Source organism: Echinops telfairi, unplaced genomic scaffold (assembly GCF_000313985.2).
Source record: "Echinops telfairi isolate 266 unplaced genomic scaffold, ASM31398v2 ScPeMD7_7458;HRSCAF=8496, whole genome shotgun sequence".
Lineage (NCBI taxonomy): Eukaryota > Metazoa > Chordata > Mammalia > Afrosoricida > Tenrecidae > Echinops > Echinops telfairi.
This window is the reverse complement of record NW_022111358.1, coordinates 40,739,648-40,758,695: the sequence shown is the minus strand read 5'-3', so window position 1 is coordinate 40,758,695 and position 19,048 is coordinate 40,739,648. Positions and strand designations below refer to the sequence as shown.

The 19,048-nt window shown below is 45.7% G+C and overlaps 1 protein-coding gene across 2 annotated transcripts in view; it reads right to left on the bottom strand.

Annotated features, from left to right (window-relative positions):
* Positions 1-251: 251 nt before the first annotated feature.
* Positions 252-19,048, bottom strand: part of KCNJ16 (potassium inwardly rectifying channel subfamily J member 16) — a 64,526-nt gene continuing 45,729 nt past the window's right edge. Inside the window, exons 1-2 of one of the 2 annotated variants that reach the window (XM_045299695.1) lie at positions 13,342-13,366; positions 252-2,611 (exon numbers count right to left, since the gene is read on the bottom strand). In XM_045299695.1, the coding sequence (XP_045155630.1) occupies positions 1,259-2,611; positions 13,342-13,362 (1,374 nt within the window). In that variant the 5' untranslated portion in view covers positions 13,363-13,366 and the 3' untranslated portion in view covers positions 252-1,258. Of the gene's footprint in view, positions 2,612-13,341; positions 13,367-19,048 lie in introns of those variants that run through there. The other variant, XM_004709173.3, reaches the window with a different exon arrangement.

Genomic DNA, 19,048 nt, shown 5'->3' with positions numbered 1-19,048 from the left:
ATAAATCATGACTGACATCATTTAACACAGAGAGAGAGAGAACAAAATTTGATCCCCTGTCCTAAAATTGAAGCAATTCTAAAGCACTCTCCTTGATTTGCATACAATAGTTTCACTCAAACTCACAAAAAGTCACTCATTAAAACAACCTTCAATGGACAAGTTTCTGAACATCCACTACTAGAGTCCTCGTATGACAGGAGGCATCATTGCTTCTTGGCAAAAACATCCCCCCCTCCCCCCCGCCCCTGCAAAGAAGAACGACAAACGGGGTCCCTGCCTTCTGCAGCCAGCCCCGGCTCTAGTCTCTCAGGGACATCTTCTCTCCAAGGGTTCCCGTGTTTGTCACTGCTGTCCAGTCCCTTACCCCATCTCTCTCTGTTCCTGCCCACTTATCATGTCCTTGATGAAGGTCAGAGACGGGCCCAGGAAGTCACTTTGTTGCAGAACCTGAGAGGCGTCATGCGTGCCTCATTTCTTCTCTTTTCTATAAAGCCATTCATTGGGGCTGAGCAGGCATCAGAGAAGGAAATTCTGCAGTGAATAATGGTGTCGACCTTTCTTCTGCCTCATGGGTTAGAGACAAAACTACTTCTAATCATGATCAATCATTGCCTGGGCAAATGCCAGCAGGACTGTCTCGATTGCCAGCATTGTCAATTGTTGTACGGTCCCCACCTATGCAGCTACCAAGGACTGAGCACAGGGACTCACACTAGCCAGTGAGTTCTGAAGCGAAATAGCCGAGCAGCACAATCTATGCAATGTCTTGCGCACATCTCTTGGTTAGATGACATCATGTTGTTTAGAGGAAATCACTCATAACACTAACAATTTTGATAGCATACTATCTTGTATTTAAGAAGGCATTCATGCTGACCTCCTGTCTTCCCGTTTGTGTTTACTACAGCATCCTGTCTTTGTTCCCCACCTCTGAGAAGCGCTTTTCTGAGGAAAAATACATGTGGGGGTGGGGCGTGGGGAGGGCGGATTAAAGGAAATGAAATGGCAAGTGATCAGCGTGATTTCTTAATAGCATTCCAGTGAACGCTTTTCCTACGGGATAAAAAAGTAGGAACCATCACTTACCAAGAGATTTTTTTTTTTTAAAGTTGATGGCTTATCCACCATTATCAAATCCCCTATCCCCCACCCCTAACCGTTAATTATAGTGACATCATGTTTTACAAGGTGATCTTAACAGATGGTTGGCCCATCCAAAGATGGTGTTGACAGCCCTCGTCTTATCACGGGAAGACTACATTTGAGATTCTACAGAGATCCTATTTAAAGTTAAGAGGGCTTTCTGATAAGGCGCTTCCTTACACTCCTCCAAGGTAGAGGTGGTGGTCCCCTCAGGGTTTTCACAGCTGCTGACAATGGCCACAGCACTGAATGACCTTCGCCTGACCTTGGTGTCGACCACACCAGCCCCCCGGGCCGGAGGGGCCTTTGCCACGCTGTGCAACTGCTGGTCCTTCCAGTCCAGTTGTTTGGCACTGCAGAAGGGGGCATAGACTTCCACACTCCCCTCGAACTGTAAGCAGTTCACCTTGTAGTACTTCCTCTTCACTTCCAAGACGTCGTTGAACCGGTGGCCCCAGAGGATTTCCCGGGGGATGTAGGAACTTCTGGATTGGTGGGATGTCCCGGTGGAATCGCCCGTGTAGATAAACGTTACCAGAATCTCAAAGTTGTCTTTGGCCACCGCTTTGCGGTCCAGGGCATAGAGAGGGCTCTCGTGGTCAATTTCGTGCACAATGGTGACTGGCGTGACCAGGATGATCTGGTCATTGACGAGCTTTAGGTCTTTGAAGGCCATGGTCATCCGCCCTTCGCTGTCTTCCGCATAGCGCAGGAGCTGGGCCCTCACGGTGCCTTCCACCACGTGGTTGGGTCTGAAGTCACCCACTCGCCACATGAGGCACAGCTTCCCATCCCGCATGCCGATGAGAGCGAAATAGCTAAACCGGATGGTCTGGGCTCGCTTGCGGGCCGTGGCCATTTTCGCCAAGGCGGCCCCGATGATGAAGGTGTTTATGATGCAGCTTAGGATGGACTGCAGGATCACCGTGAGCACGGCCACGGAGCACTCCTCGGTGACGCAGCGGTAGCCGTACCCTATGGTGGTCTGGGTCTCCAGGGAGAAGAGAAAGGCCCCCGTGAAGGAGTGGACATTGTCCACGCAGGGCGTGATGTCGGGCTCATTTCGGAGATCTCCGTGGTGAAAGGCGATGAGCCAAAAGATGGTGCCGAAGATCAGCCAGGAGAGAATGTAGGAGAGAGAAAAGATCACGAACATGTGGCGCCACTTGGTGTCCACGAGGGTGGTGAAGATGTCGACCACGTAGCTCCCCCATTCCCCGAAAATGTGCTTGAAGTACACGTTGCAGCTGCCGTCCTTGTGCAAAAGGCGCCTCCTGGCTCGCCTTTTCTCCGCGATCACGTGCTCCGGAGGGTAGATGGGGTATTTGGAGTCTGCGTTTACAATCCGGTAGTTGCTGCCGTAATAGCTCATTCTTTCCAGGGCCTTAAGGGCATCTAGGGCTGGTTGGCAGGAACAAGCCCTCAGGGCAGGTGGCTGGGTGCTGCTACCAAGGTCAGAGGAGACCTAGGGAAAGACAACAAAGCACCCTTTAGCTTTCAATGTCCGTCTGACAGCAATCAGCCAAACTGCAAGCCCTTGTTGAAAAGTCTTTTGACTGTGAGTTAACTTGAGGTTTCCGTATCAGACCACGGTATTTAACAACTTAAAAAGCGTATCAAACCTCCTGATAGTTTGTCCCCTCCCCTCTTTCCCTCACTGCCTCCTTGTTAAAACAGGAGTGTAGCTTCTTCACCAACTTAACACCTGTCTGTCTACCCTCCCTTCCCTGACCCTCCCCCTTCCTGACTTTTCCCTACCACCCGCAGTAACCATCCAAGTCTGTCTCTTTGAGTATGCAAACCCTTCTGTTGCTTTTCTAAACACAGGTAACGATCGATCGTCTTATACAAGATTTTCCTGTATGCCACCTGAAACAGCTACGACAGAGCTTGATTTGTAAAGAACCACCCCCACCCCGTTGTATCATACAATTCCGTTTAGAATGCCAGGCTGTTAGTGGGGGACAGGGGGTCAATAATAAGGTACAATTAGAGAAGAGCAGGTTTGTATATATGCGTAAGGTTGGAGGAAACACTACAATCTATCCCAATTGAAGCACGAGCTACCTTTGCTGACCTGACATAAAGACAATCCCCATTAATCTCTCGCATAAAGACCCATAGGGAACAAAGTAATCCACAGACTAGAATACAGGCATTTGGCTAGCGGTCTGGCAAGGTTTCTAGCGGTTTCAAGGAAGTGCCTTTCCTTAGGAGAACACCATCCGTGCACTCCAGCCTTATGTCCTAAAGTCACCTCCTTCTGGTTGCCATCCTCATCATCAGTACCACACCTTCCGGATCTGTTAGGTCTTCTCAACTCCACCGAGCCTTTTCTTCCTCGTGTACTTCTTCCCGGGACAGAATGGAATGAACTGAGTGCAGCGAACTGACCGGACACCTGCCTTCGGATGAAATGCCTTTTCCCCTAGCTCCAACTTCAGTCTTTAAACAGATTGAAAGATGACAAACAAGACAAAGCAAAACACCTTTCTGAAGCCCAGAAGAATCTAAACCAGTCCTGGGCCAGCTTTCAGCGAGGTGTAAAATTGCCCCTGTCTCTATTCAGTTACCTCCATCCTCTCTCCCCCTCCATCCCTTTTGACACCAGCAACTCTTCCCTTTCCCTCGGAAAAGGAGGAGAACATTTGCCAAAGCTGCTAATCACGTTTCCCTCTTCAAGGGAGCATGTTATAAAGGGATCCTTCTCTACAGCTCTGGGATGGTCGTGGGCTGCTCTCTCAAAGCCATCCCGGCCAAAGGTCTGCTTCCCCCTCCGGAGGCCATCCTTCCAGGATCCAGGTCCAGCAGAGTTCACAGCAGTGCCAGCATCCACCGTACAGGGCAACCCATTGCCCAGCTGCCGCCGTCTGAAAATAAGTCTTAAAAATGCAATGGCAAATGTCCTGGCGTTCCTTCTTTGCAAAAGAAGAAGAGCCTGCAGTCCACTTCTAATGGCTTCATAAGGGTGAGAAGAGGTTTTCAGTGCTCTCCGCCTGTGCTAGATGTAGACAGAAGTACTGGGGAATGGGGAGTCTCTTTTAAAACGGTGGCAGAGGAGAGGCGGTATGAGTCAATGTCATTCCTGATACAGAGATTACCCTGTTCCTCCGCCTTGGAGCCAACCAGAGAAGCAAGTCCCAACTGCCAAGGGATAGGAAGGGTTAACTTTTCTCCTGTTGAGAAGGAATCATTTTTCTCCCTTCTCCAGGGACCAGGCCCACTTTACAATGCGTACTTTGTTTGCTGGGCCACTTGTGAGGACAGACTCTGATTACAGATGGGAAATCTCTTCTTGTGCAAAAACAAAAAACAAAACAAAACAAAAAACCCTGTGGGGCAGATAGTGAATATCTACCTGAACAAAACCCACTCTTTCCCATCCGCCCCTCCCCAGCCCCCCGCCCCACGCACATCACGCTCCCCACCTGTGAAGAGTGGCTGCAGCTTCTTAGTGGCCACTTTTGCCCTGAAATAGTGCCATTTCAGGGTGGGACCCAGGGCTACCAAAATGCTTGCTAGATGATTGAATGTACAAGGTTTATTTGAACAGATCTGGTCCACAGTCCCACCCTCTATTGTGGGTTCTGACCTGACCTGTCACCGAATGACACTTTACAAACAGAGGAAACTGCGAGGGATGTAGCATGCAGTCTCCACTCCCTGTCCTGGTCATAGGAGGCAGGACAACATGACAACGAAGAATCCCAGGCCCAGGTGATTTCAAGTCGAAACCCTTGTTTGGAGATGGGGTTGTGCTCTGGTTGGTCGGTGCCAACCCAGTTTCTTCAAGGGAACAGCACACTTTGTGGGAGTCTGTGAGTCAGAAAACACAGTTCATAAATCAACAGCTACTGTGTGAGTCTGCTTTTTTGGTTGTTGTTGTTTTTCTTTTTTTTGCTGCCAAACAGGGAGGAGAGAAAAAAAAATGTTTATTTGACATGGCATTCCTTGGCATCGCTTAGAATGCCAGTGGTGCCAGCAATTGTCATAAACAAGTCACTTTTACAGCCTCTCCAAAAGTCTGCTAATCAGTAAATGGATTTCCAATTAATACAGGCCACCAGTGAAGACATTTGGATATGTGTGGACAATTTATTTCTGAACAATGTAATCAGGTCAGGAGGCAAGTGGCAGCTGTGAGAATTCCACCCCCAAGCCACATGTCCTTTGTTAGGGTTCATTATGGTGGTTCTTCATTTCCATTTCAGTGCTCCGATGGCTCAGTGGTTCAGCCCTAGACTGCTAACTGAAAGGTTGGCGGTTCAAATCCACCAGCCACCACCGGGGAGAAAAAGATATGGCAGGTTGCTTCTGTAAAGAAGTACATCCTTGGAAGCCCACTGGGACAGTTCTACTCAGAGGAAAACACTCTTGGTTTGGTTTGGAATTTCAACTTACAGAAATCTCAGAAACAGGCAGTTCTATTGGAGTTCCAACACGATTGATCTCTTCTTTGCTTTATCAACGTTTCTATCAAGGGTGCATTTCCTAAACGCCAATCCACTTTAAAGTAAGGGAGAAATGGGAACCAGATCAATTACACTCAGTCTCACATTTGAGGGAGCCCTTGTGGCTTAGCAGGGACTCAGTGGGCTGGTAACCACAAGGTCAGCAGTTTGAAACCGCCAGCCACTCCTCTGGAGAATGAGGAAGCTTTCCACTTCTGTAAAGGGTGACCGTGTTGGAAACCCACAGGAGCGGTTCTACCCTGTCCTCTCGGCTGGCCATGAGTTGGAATCCAACCGATGGCAGTGAGTGTTACCCATTCTTCTGCTTATGCACTGAGCAGACAACAGGGAACAGAAATCTTAGCTTTGAGATGGCTAGGCAAAACAACGAGGTGTTCTCCTTTCATTCACTTTTAACATGCTGCATTAATGTGACCTGACAAGCTCGTTCTGAAAAACCAACCATGGAAAATTCTATCGGACAGTTGTTCTCACGTGGGAGCCCCCGTGAGCAGGAGACGAGGGGACAGTTCTGCTTTCTGAGCCAGCTTCCACTAGTAGGATGTGCTCTTAGGCTTCCATTCTGTATGGATTCCAGGGGAAATGTTTACCAATGAGCCGCCTGCCAGTGGGCCAGCCGCATGACAGGAACGTTTTGCAGCAAAACCAGGGAGTATCCCGCATGGTTGGCCTGCTTCTCAATGCACCACAGTATTCCAGTCATTCTCACAAAATTTAAAAGCATCCCTCCACCTGTTGTCACAAAACCTGTTCTCACAAAACTCAGTGACGGACTGGGTCAGTGGTTTGAAATCAACAGGCAGCTGCACGAGAGAAAGATGAGGTTTTCCAACTCTCCTCTCAGAAACCCACGCGGGCAGTTCTAGCCTGTCCTCTGGGGTCACTGGGAGTCGGAGTTGACTCCAGAGTGGTGAGTTTGGTTATTTATCTATTGATGTTTTGGAAACCTTTTGATAAAAGACTGAATCGCACCACAGTTAAGCTAACGAATGAAGCTTTGTTCATGAAAAGGTGGGCAATTTAAACACATCAGTTGTTCTGTGGGAGCAAGATGTGCCAGAGCCTTCCATCAAGGTTTAGATAGCTTTGCAAACCCTTTGGGGCTGTTCTACGCTGTCCTGTAGGGTTACTATGACTTGGAATTAAATCATGGCCCACAGCAACAATCCTTGTGCGGTCAGCAAGGACCTTGTTCTCTGTGCTGAAAAGGAGTCAAGAGTAATCAAGTTACTTTCCTGAGAACTAGTAGATGAGATAAGGTTTGGTGGAAATGTGAGAGCAGGTAAGGTAGAGAGTTGAAAAGATGGCCTAAATGCTTGTGTAGGTCATTGCCCTTGAAGATAGACTTGCATAGAACTCTGGGGGGTGGGGGGGAGGTCCAGGGCAGATACACTGGGTGTCAATGGAAGACTTCAAGAAGATGGTTCCATGTAGGTGGGCCTTGGTTTCTGAGGTGAAAGGCAGAAGGGTATCAATAAAAAGGATTGAAGTCAAACAAGTTGGGCTCTTTTGCTAAAAACCTGTCCTGCAACTTCGTGCATTGGAATGATGCCTGAGCTTTATCTTGCCTGGAATCCTTCTAAGACATTCAGACATACTTAGGTGAGCTCTTTCTTCAACCATCGACTATCTGCTTCACAGAGGACCTACCCGATGTGGCTCATGCCTCTGCAAATACTCACTGGCTTCTTGCTTTCAAACTCTTTGTCCTTTGCTGATAAATTGGTGGCATTCTCATATTCCCTTCTCAGTTGCTATCATTCCCACAACAGGTCTCAGGTGGGTGGCGACACGGTGGCCCTGCCTTCTAGATCTGTTCTCTTCTGCCCTGACACCCTCAACCTGGCCCCTCTGAACTTTCCAATGATCACAGAGGTAACCCTTTACTTGGTTGTAGTGACCAGTCCTTATCCCAATTCGATTTATGAACCCTATATGCTAACTTATTTCAGGAGGGGGAAATCCTAATAAAAGGAGTGAGCGAATAACAAAATGGAAAAGGTAGAGAGGGGGAGGAGGACCAGGAATCTAAACTTGCAGATTGCTAATATCAGTATCTGGACATCTTTCTAGACCGCTTTTCCTAAGTGTAAGGTCTACATCCTTACATAAGTCCTCGCGCACCCAACCCCCCAAAATGCTGCTGTATTTTATTTTTAAAAAGTGGTTGAAATTTGGAGTTTGGATTATGTTTCTGGATTTTTGGTGTCAAGATTATACTCAAATAATATGAGTGATAATTCCAAACTCTTCTGGTTTAAAAAACAAATTCCCTAAAGATGAAATAGTCCAAAGTAAAATGTGTTTGGGCATACGGTGGGCAGAATCCAGGTCTATCCTTAACTTCTCAGTTGCTTTCTCTGAGTCACTTGTCCCTAAACTTGAGTGTCTTCCTTAATGATACAGGGATAATACTTTAGCTATCCGTGTGGTTTTGTGACATTTGAATGCAATAGGGAATAGGAAGCTGATTTTCAACGAGCAAGGCTCTACTCATTAAACGATTGAATCTGCATCTCATGAAGGATCAGTTTCGACCTCTGCAAAATATCAGAACATCTGTTTCAACTCTGTCAAGGAGATTTCCACTTGCAATCACGTAAAGGCAGACAATATGGTGCCCAGTGCATTCTTTCAGCTTAAGCTCAGAGATGAGACCACTGTTTCCAACCACAAAGCTCACAGTTCATTTCCCTATGCTTCCACTAGTTCCTCAAAGGCCTGGGCTTGGCCTTTCTCTCTCTCTACCTCTACCTCTATATCCACATCTACCTCTTCTTCTATCTCTCACTCACTGAAGCATTCCATTCCTATTTATTCTGAGAAATCAGACTGAAGGTAACAACATTTACAACCTTGGCAAAATGAACAGGTTACAGAAATCCACTTAGGTCATTTACCCACCTACTTTTTTCTTGTGAATGATGTGATCATGTGTATGAAGATGTTTCTGAAGGTTTCCCTTGTTCTTTTCTTGCTAAATCAGCATGCACATCCCTGTCTTGGTTGGATGGCAAGCCACATTGCTTTGATGGGACCTTGAACTAGATTTTGGTTCCTGTGGAAGGTAGGTATCCTGTGATTGTGAGACCCATTAAAAGCTATGCTCCCCAACAAGACCACAGTTCACTCCCCCTTTATTGTACAAGTGAGTACGTCTGCAGTGGTCTCTAAATTTTCCCTTGGGCAATTTGTGGTTTTCATTCTTGTGTTTTCTGTTTGTTTATTTTAATTAAGCTCCTAGCACATGTCAAGGAGCATGGTGCTGTAATGGATTGCATGTTGGGCTGCTAAGTACAAGATGAGCAGTTTGAAACCACCAGCCACTCATTGGGGAAAAGATGAGGCTTTTTTACCTCTGCATAAATCCAAAGAATAACCGTCTCAGAAACCCACAAGAGCAGTTCTACCTTTTTGGAGAGGGTCTCTATGAGTCGGAATCGACTCAATGCAATGAGCGTGAGCGAGAACATGTGTCAGACCCACCCATTTCTAGACACTGTTGACCTGAGCCCCTGCCTTTTGGGAGTTTACATCTTTGGGGTTGGGTGCCTGTATACACAAACACAACAAAACAGGAAAGGAAACAAAAGTAATAGTATGGCGAAGGACCAGGAACAAGCAGGGAGAGGTTGCTCTTGTGACAGGTGACCAGAGAAGGTTTTGCCGAAGAGTAGAGGTTCAAGTTGAGAGTTGAAGGACTGGAGAAGACACATGTACACCTGATCTTGCACACCTGTTCTTCGCCCTCCTTGGTCCTGCCCTTAGGACAAAACACTCTCAATTCAGACTTTGTTCTCCAATGGTGCCAGGGCCTCCTTTGGATAGGTTTATTTGACTTCAACCCCTTATTTAGAATTTGCTTTTCTGCCCCAGAAACACGGAATCAGAAGCGATAACTTAATAAGATCTCCAGGTGGTTCTTAGGTATGAGATCTATACAGGAAACCTAAGAATCACTGTCTGATTGTTACCGAACTCAAACGCCTGGCCCTTGAGTCAATTCTGACTCATAATGAGCCTACAGGACAAAGTTAAATTGTCCCGGTGGGTTTCCAAGACTGTAACTATTTACGGAAGTAGAAAGCCTCATCTTCTCCATGGAGCAGCTGCTGCTGGTGGGTCCCAACTGCTGATCTTGTATTTAGTAGCCCAGTATAATCACTATGCCCACCCCCAGGCCTCCTATCGCTGATTCTTATGGCTTGCATTATTCATAGGTATAGTTTGGCTGTAATATCCCTTGTTCTAAGCTAATTTTAAAACCTGGTTCTCACAAGCACCTGTCACTACAGGAACCTGTCTGTGTTGGATCTCAGAACCAAGGCTTTCCTGATCTCTCACCTAGGTTCACCTGGCTTATGTAACAGGCTTCTAACTTTTCTCAGCCCTTCTATCCCGAGAACGTGGTCTAAGCCCAAAATTTTGGTGGAATACGTGAAGAGCAAAGAAGCCGCGGTGGCATAGTGGTTAGCTAAAACGCATTAGCTCCAAACCCCCAGCGTCTCCATGGGAGAAAGATGAGACTTTCTACTCCCGGGAAGCATTCAAGTCCTGGAACCCCACAGGGGCAATTCTACCTTGTCCTACACAGTTATGATGAGTGGAAACAACTTGATGGCAGCGAGTTTGGTTTTGGGTTTTGAAGTAAGAGGCAAGGAGGCCTGGTTGCACCATGGTTAGAACCGTAGGCTGCTAAGTGAAAGGGTTGTAGACCAAGCCCATCCGCCTCTCCTCAGGAGAGAGATGTAGTGGTCTGCTTTCATTAAGATTAGAGCCTTGGGTACCTTCTGTGGCAGGTCCTCTCTGTCCTAGAAGGTGAGTCACGAAGAATCAGAATCCAGTGGACAGCAGGTGGTTTAAATATGGGTCTAAGGGGCAAAGTGGGGAATTCTCGCCAGTTTTGACGATTGCGTGGTAAGAAGCAGCCTGAATCCAATCTCCACAACATGGAAATGGATCCAGTCCTCCCTTTCCCACTTCTCCATCCTCATCATCAGCTATCAAATGGGCTCTCTCTCGCCAACCACACGGTCAGAGCTTACGCGTTAGACTTGGAACTGTCCTTCGGACCATCTTCCCCTGGGGCCCTCATCTGGCCCTAGCTTATAAATGGAAAGCACCCAGGCCTTCAGACTGCCAAATAGGCAGCCAGTCTAAGCTTGGAGAGTCTCTAAGTGTAGCTGGTGTTTTCACACTCCTAGCCTGACAGTGAGCAGCCCAATATGTAACCAGTACAGATGTATGATAACCTATAAGAATACAAAGAAAAGCATAAACAGGTGATGCCGGGGAAGATTTCCATCATGATGCTCAGCCCTCCCAATCATAACTTCAAAAGCAAGATATTGAATCTTGAGGAAATGGCACAAAGGTGCTGAATCTTACCATGTGAGGCAACTCTATGGAGCCCTGGTGGCGCAGAGGTTATGCATTGCACTGCCATACGCATAGTTGGCAGTTCAAAACAACCAGCCTCTCTATGGGAGAAAGACGAGGTTTTCTACTCCTGTAAAGAGTTACAATCTCAGAGACCCCCAGGGGCAGTTCTACCCTGTCCTATAGATTTACTATGAGTCTGCACCAAGTTTGGTTTGGGGTTTGGGTAAAGAGTCAAGAGCCCAGCAATGGGATGGGGCGTAGCTGAGGGGGGAAGAAGTTGACATCAACCTGATGGCAGTGAATAAGCGTTACGTCAAAGTGAGTCTCTCTTCAACAAAGCACTGACACATCATTACTGCCTTTGTTCTCTCTTTAAAACAAACTCTAACCATGTCACTCCGCACTTAGAACTCCTCCATAGTTTCCTCTTGCACTTCGAGTGAGGAGCACAAGATGTATATTCCAACCCAGCCCCTCTCTACCAAGCGCTGTACAGTCTACTACTCTGTCTCCCTCTTCCCTCTATCCTGAGGGCCTGGCTAACACCGAAGTCAGGAAACAACAGCCTGAGGACCAAATCCAACTTGGTTTCTACGGTTATTATTTAATACCTGGTCCATCCATTTAATGCACGGTCCATCTATGAGCCCCTGTGGTCGTGCTAACATGGAACGGTTGGGTACTTGCCATGAAGACCACCTGGCTTGCACACTCTAAGACAGTTTCTGCTTTGCCCTTTCCAGAAAAGTTAACTAATCCTTGCTCTATCAATGCACAGGGACATTCCTGTACTGGGCCTTTGTATTTTTACTCTCCCACCCCCCACCCCCCAGCCTGTGTGGCTTCTTATCATGCCCAAAATCTCCCCATCACGCTCCCTTCTCAGGGAGGCCGGTTCTGATGAGGACGTAAAAACAACCACCGTTCCTCGCTCCCTGTTTTCTGTCTCAGCAACAGGATTTATTTACCTCAAGACATTTACCATGATTGATTGATGGGTGGGTGACCAGATCGCCTGATGGCTGAGTGTGCACATCCACATTTGTCTTATCTACACTCTATCCCCAATGGCCAGGACAAGATATGGAATTTTCACACTCACCAATTTATGTTGCCGGAGTGAATGAAGAAATAGGTGTGCAATGGAAAGATAGTACCAGTATTTACCCTCTAGGGGATTTGAATTCTAATAAGAAGACAAGTTAGCCAACTGCTTAAACACTGTGCCGCCAGGACTATGCCCCCATTAAGAAAACCCACGTGGGCGCTCTACTCCGTCCAACAGGGCCTCTGGGTGTCAAAGGTAACTTGATAATACACAACAACAACAGGGCAATTGCATACAAGTGAACACTGCTGCAGAACCCTGGAAATCTGGAGTTCAACAGAAAAAAGTGCACGCAGCCATAGGATGTGCCTGATTGACTCTTTAAAACCACTGATGGCGGTTTTAGTTGAATTGTTGTCATGATGGCTCATGTCTTCAAGTCGGTTCTGACTGACAGTGACCTCATGCACAAAAGAATGAATTCCGGCTGACCTTGGGACCTTCTCACAATGGCTTCCTGCAATTGCCCCCTGCTCGAGCCCGTGGTGGCGGCCGCTGTGCCAGTCCATTACGTCAAAAGTCCTCCTTTCTTCTGCTGCCCTTCCATTTTCCAACCAGGTTTTTCTGGATACCGTGCCCAAAGTACACGAGAGAAGTCCTGCGATCCCCACCTCTCAGCAACATGGCGGCAGCACTTTTTCCAAGACAGATGCTTGTTCTGCTGGCAGTCCACGCACTTTCCATATGCTTTTCCCGCAGGCACCACAGGCACCGAATTCACAGGCATCGATTCCTTTCCGGTCTTCCTTGTTCAATGTTTCCCATGCATATGAGGTGACTGAAAAATACCCGGGCTTGGGTCAGGCGCACCTTGCCTTGAAGGTAAGCTCCTTGCGTTTCAGCGCTTTAAAAGGTCGTTTGATCTCTGGACTGCTGCCTCCATGAACATTAATCGCAGATCTACGTAAGCGAAAAGCCTTGACCTTTCGATCCTTGTGACACGCTTAATAATAAAATTCCATTTCTCTTTAAGCACAAACTATTTCAAAATGTATTTTGGCTCTCTATGATAATACTCAATGGATTTGGCACCCCTTTTGGATCCAGCAATTCTTCTCAGAGAAATGTACCCTAAAGGAACCAGCTTGGATGAGCAGAGGGACCAGGATGCATTATAAGGCTATTGATGGGGGCACTTTTTGGTTAGGACCTGTTAGTGTTTCACGTTCAATGTTGTTCACTCTGGTTCATAGCGACCGACAGCAAACAGGCTGAAGCACTCCTCATCCTCACCTTTGGTATATTTGAGCCCATTTCTGCAGCCACTGGGTCATTGCATCAGGTTAAGGGCCTTCCTCTTTCTTGCTGACCCCAACTGCCTGTTAAATAGGAGATGGTGTCATAGAAAAGCATCTAGTGACTCCATAGTCATTAAAAGTGGTAGAGAAAGAGAATAAAGTGCAAAAGATAAATAAAGTCACTGTTCGGTGCAGAAGAGCCACAACGCAGGGCTATAAAAAAGCTTGTAAAATAGAATTTGCTTCAAGTTCAAGTCCATTGTTGAAACATGATAGGCCACAAAATGTTCATTTTATCAGTCATATTTTTCCCCATAGCCTTTTCCTGCTGCCTGCTTGACCGCTGACATTTGACGTTGAATGTGCATCATTTTTTGTATAAGTCAATGAGGCCATAAAAACGAGAGTTCTGAGTTGATGCTTTGGATTGTACTAATTCCGAAGCTTCTTGCGGGGAAAACAAACCAATACCAATCTAAAAGCCTTTATTAGTGTTTTTAAAAGGCAACTATAAATAGCCCAGAAAAGCAGACAGTCTTTCAGACTTCAGACATGGATGCTGTAATTTTTGCTGGAACAATTCACAGAAACAAATATAGTGACATTTAATTCATCTAAGTAAAACCAGATCGCATTTAAAACAGGGCAGGGGAAGGGGAAAGTTGGGTCAGCTTTGGCCCCTGGAGACCAATTGGTGAAAGCCTGAAAGTGCTTGGGACCCTCACAAGGAGAGAAGAGAGCAGAAGCAGAATGCAGCAGGCTCAGAAATGCAGCCCTCCCCTGTGGTTCCCACTTTCCACCGTCCCCCATTTCAACCCACGTGAAAGGGCTGAGACTCTCAGTGCTGGCGCCCAGGCAATGTCTGTTTCAGGAATCGTTCTCTTTTATCTTAATATTTTCAAAACTTTTGATAAAAAAAAACAAAACAACATAACCTTTCAAAACGTGTGCTATTTTGCAACCTTGCTACTTGGAAGGGCTGTGTTGATAGACTTGTAAGATCCGAGGGAATGGTCCTTTGAAACAGATGAGTTCAAGAGAGAACGCCGGAGCTTTGTGATGGCGCACTGCCTACATGGCTGACCTTCACTGGTTCCTAGTAAAAGCATGTTCATTAACTCTACCACCTCATGTAGACAGACCTAAAGCAGCCTGTCGGTTTGGCACAATGTGGTGGATTGCCTGTTGCCATGACGCTGGAAGCTGTGCCATTGGAATTTCTCAAATACCAGCAGGGTCACTCATCCTTGTTAGGTTTCAGTAGAGCTTCCAGACTAAGATAGATTAGGAAGAAAGGCCTAGCAAACTACTTACAAAAATCTGCCAATTGTTCAAAAAAAACAAAAATAAACAATTCTGGAACACAACAAAATGTTGAACTCTGACTGACTGGCTCTACACCCATCATCCAGAGGGTTCAATCCCTAGAGGAAAACAACATTTTTAAGGACCTAAAGAGGGCTAGTGAGAGCAAAAGACACCTTCGGTGACATGAATAGTGATAATACCAATGGCAATTAGCAATACCAGCCCAAGATTATAGCAAGGTAGCATTTCTTTCCTTCTTCGAGGATAGCCTACTGGTAGTCTTCTGAAGCCTTTGAGAAGCGTGGTACATTTGAAGATCCTTTGTCTCCACCTGTCATCCTGATTCCATTGTGTCCCTGTTGATTCTTAAACAGCCTCAAGGCTGGCATCTACCAAGTGTAAAGTTTCTAGATCTGAGACTCTGAATTCTGAAAGTCAAGATTCTGAGCTCAAATACTTGCTTGAAATATGGCTGTATTTCCAGTGCAGCAGTTTTAAAACAAGTCACTCAACCTTTTCAAACCTTCCTTCATCCACCTGAAAAAAGACAGATCTCGGGATAGCTATGTAGATGAAATGAGCCATGCTACTGAATGCCTGAGTGTCCTATCACCTGGCCTCATACTTAGTAAGACCCTGATCACAGGGTTTGCTGCTATCGTGTTATAACTGTCACTACCCGGGGTCCTGCTGGCAGGCTGGGCTTTGTGTTGAGCTGCTAGCTGCAAGGTCAGCAGTTTGAAACCACCAGCCCATCTGTTGGAGAAAGGTGAGACTTCCTGCTCCTGGAGAGATTTACAGCCTCAGAAACCCACAAGGGCACCTCTGTGCGATAGGGTCACGCTGAGCCAGAATGGACTCAATGGTAGGGAGTTGTGTGATTCTCAGCTCCCTAGACCCCAAATCTAACAGAAAGGGAAATTCGTCTTATTCTTCAGTGGAATGGAGATTCGAATTAGGAGTAAGGGTGAGGGCCAGAGTGACCAATTTTTTTCTCTCTTCCCATTATGAATTAGAATACTGGCAATTTCCTAGGGTTGTTTAAGAGTTTGCTACAACCATTTAATTACCCTGCTACCATGGCCTACAGGGAAGGTGTCAGGACTGTGCAGCTGCCCAGAAGGACTACCTACCCCATCCAGAATAGAAATAACTTTGCACTTGTCACCCACTTTGCTTTTCAACAACACCCTGACAATAGCACTCTCTTCAGCAATTCAAACTGCCAGATGACCTGTGACTGACCTTTCCTAGCTCCCAGATGTTACGGAGGGGATTTTGTTGAACCCAGCTATTCATTGCAAAATGAAGTTCCTTTATGAAATGCACACATGCCACAATGTCTCATGGGCTCCAACTTTGATATTCAGGTACTGCAACAGAAATCCAAGTCCTACCCCTCTGTGCCTCTGTTTCCATTTGAGAGTGAGAACTGCCTGCAAATTGTCTCCGTGGGTAAGAGTGAGGATGGGTAAGAGTGAGGTTACTTGTTCGTCTATTCAATCTTCTCAGAATCACTGAACTCACAACTTGATGTGCTACTAGACCAGTGACTTCCTGGGTCGTGCCTACAACTTATTTGGCCTTTGAATGATTGCGTTTCTATTTTAAGCTGTCAGCAGGCGAGCTCAGGGCATCTTTCCTGGAAAAATAAAGCAGCTGTTATTGTAAGGTGTCTCCACTCCCATTTTCTCCCGAGGATACAAATAAATTGAGGAAGCTCTAAAGTAGAAGCTGAAGGATTTTCAAAGGAGGAGCCCGAGAGGCTCTTGAGCCAATACCTTAAGCAATAGGTTGCCTGTTACTTCAGATTAGATTTTGATTAGTGTGTGCCTTCTCAAGGTCACTTGGCTGCAAAGCATAGCCACTTAATACAGCTAAGAGAAGATTGAGGTGGCTGACAGGAGTTAGTGTATTTGATAGACTCTGGACTTTCCATGGATTCACTTTTCTTGGCCTTCTTCACAAATGACGTTTTTGCTTCCCCTATATTCCTATAGAAGAAGAATCAGTCTTCCTGCCCTGAGTCAGAAGGTTTGAATCTCACGATCCACGAATGTCGATACAAATAGAGGTAGTTCAAGGTAGTATAAACTGTATTAGAAAGAGACGCATCATCACTCTCAATATTTTTGAATGATGGCATAGTCATCGCACTAGTTCTCGGGCATTGAGTTTGGGGAATAAACCCCAAATCAAACGCTCTTCCATCGAGTCAACCTGCCTCATAGTGATGTTTTGTTGACTGTGAAGGCTGTCAATCTTGACTCAAGCAATAGCCTCATCTCTTTGTCTTGGAGGAAGTACAGCAAGATTGTTCCTTGGATTCAAGGATCATGAGATTTGGTCTCTTGTCCTATGAACCAGTTATCAGGGAGACCAAGTCCCTGCAGATGGGCAACTTTCTTGGTAAGTGGGTGGGTTCGCAAAAAGAGGAAGACACTTAACAAGGTGGATTAGCACAGAAGCTATACCATGGCCTCCACTATAACAATTGGAAGCATGGTGCAGACCTGGGCAGTGCTCAGTTTTGTTCTGTTGTATATAGTGTGGCTATGAGTCAACTGATTTGAGGGCACCTCACTTACAAAACCAGTAAAGGTTTAGGATAGCTCCAAAGGATATAAAGAGGCACATAGGGCAAAGCATAGCCTGGGATGAACTAAATAACCAAGAAGCTCATCGAGCCTTAAGACTCCAGGTGTTCACTAATCTTGCTGAGACAGTTTATTGTGCCAGCCTGGCTGATAAACGCAGGTGGGATTGACTGAGGGGCGGAGAGATGGATGGCTTGGTGAGCCTTGCCTTTCTTGTCTCTCGCTCTGTGATCATCGGACCAGTGTGCGGCTGCCTTGCTTGTTCTGTACTTCAATTTAAAGGCTACACAGCCTGTGGGACGCCTAACCTGTGGACTGTGTTGCTGTAAGTTGAGGTCCCTTTAAGACTTCTCTGGAGTTGGGGACTGGCGATTGGTGACCTGCCTTGTGATTGGCTGCTGTGCTGACATAACCTAGCTCTCTCTACAAATAGAGGAAGATCTAGCATCAGATAGAGACTTCAAGGACTGCTAGTCTCTCAACTTTCTCTCACGGATGGACGTGAGTTGCACTAAGCCATTTATAGTGCTTCTAATTTAACTGTTTACTTCTTGTATTGTATTTCTCTGTATATGATTTAACATTTCATTTCTCGTTATATATCTAATTATCTTTATGATTTAACATTTCATTTTTCATTATATATTATCTTTATAAATAAATATATTATATTATCAGGAATTTGGCTTTATCTCTCTAGAGAACCCTGTCTAACACATTTGCCAAGTAGCCAGGATGCAAATTACATCATGCTTCTGTGGTGTGGCAATATCAGGTCCTCGAGTAATCTGTCTTGGTTTGGCCAGCCCCTCCCCTCCTCAACCACTCATTAACTTCAATTGTGCTTCAGGAACTTAGAGCAAATGCCAATTTGCTTTCTGCACCTTATAGAAATCAATTTGCATTTAACTTGGAACAAATCATTTGCTTTGGGGGAAAACGCCTGATTTTAATACATGGCAGGCGATTAAAGTGATTTTCTGGTCCCTGACTCCAAAGAAGCTGATTAACAAGATGAAATCAAGGGGAACATTTTGAGCAAAAGGTAGGTTAGGATCTGAGCAAAAGGTAGTTTAGGACCTATTTCTTCTCTCCCCCACCCCCCTTACCTTTATTCCTGAGGCTAAATCACTCAGCAGATAATAGGCCTATAAAAATCTAAGAGGCGCTTGAGCTAAAGAGATTTTCCACATCCACATGACAACTAGTTCTTAGCCCAAAGTATACACAGCATGAGCTACGTAGAAAAAGATTTGCAGGATATTTTAATTATTCAGCAATTTTGAGCTATTGATTTCTTTAAAAATTATTGATAACTATTGAAACTTATAGACCCAGTGTCTTTTATCTGAGATCAATTGAGGAGGGAACAGAAAGAAAGGTTTTCTATGATGAAAAACAAAAACCAAACACTTTGCTCCAAAATACCTATTTTATACTCATATAGGATTTCTAAAACCCGAATTCCATCGATGAGCCTCATTGAGCATTATATGAGTATAAATTCTAAAGGAAAGAGCATAGTATGAGCTGAACATTTTCTTGTTCAAAAGGCAGCTCAAGAAGGCAAAGTAAAAATATTATAATGACATGGGCAAAGATGTAAAGTTCGAATAGCAAAAAGGAAGGGCACGTTCTGCTCATCTTAAACTCAAAGAACTCAAGAAAAAAAGCCAAGCCAGGGAGGGGGTTTCAGCGGAGAGAAAATGTTTTGAGAAACGATGTACAAATGCGCTTTACACAATTGATGTGTGTATGGATTGGGATAACAGTTGTATGAGCCCCTAATAAAATGTT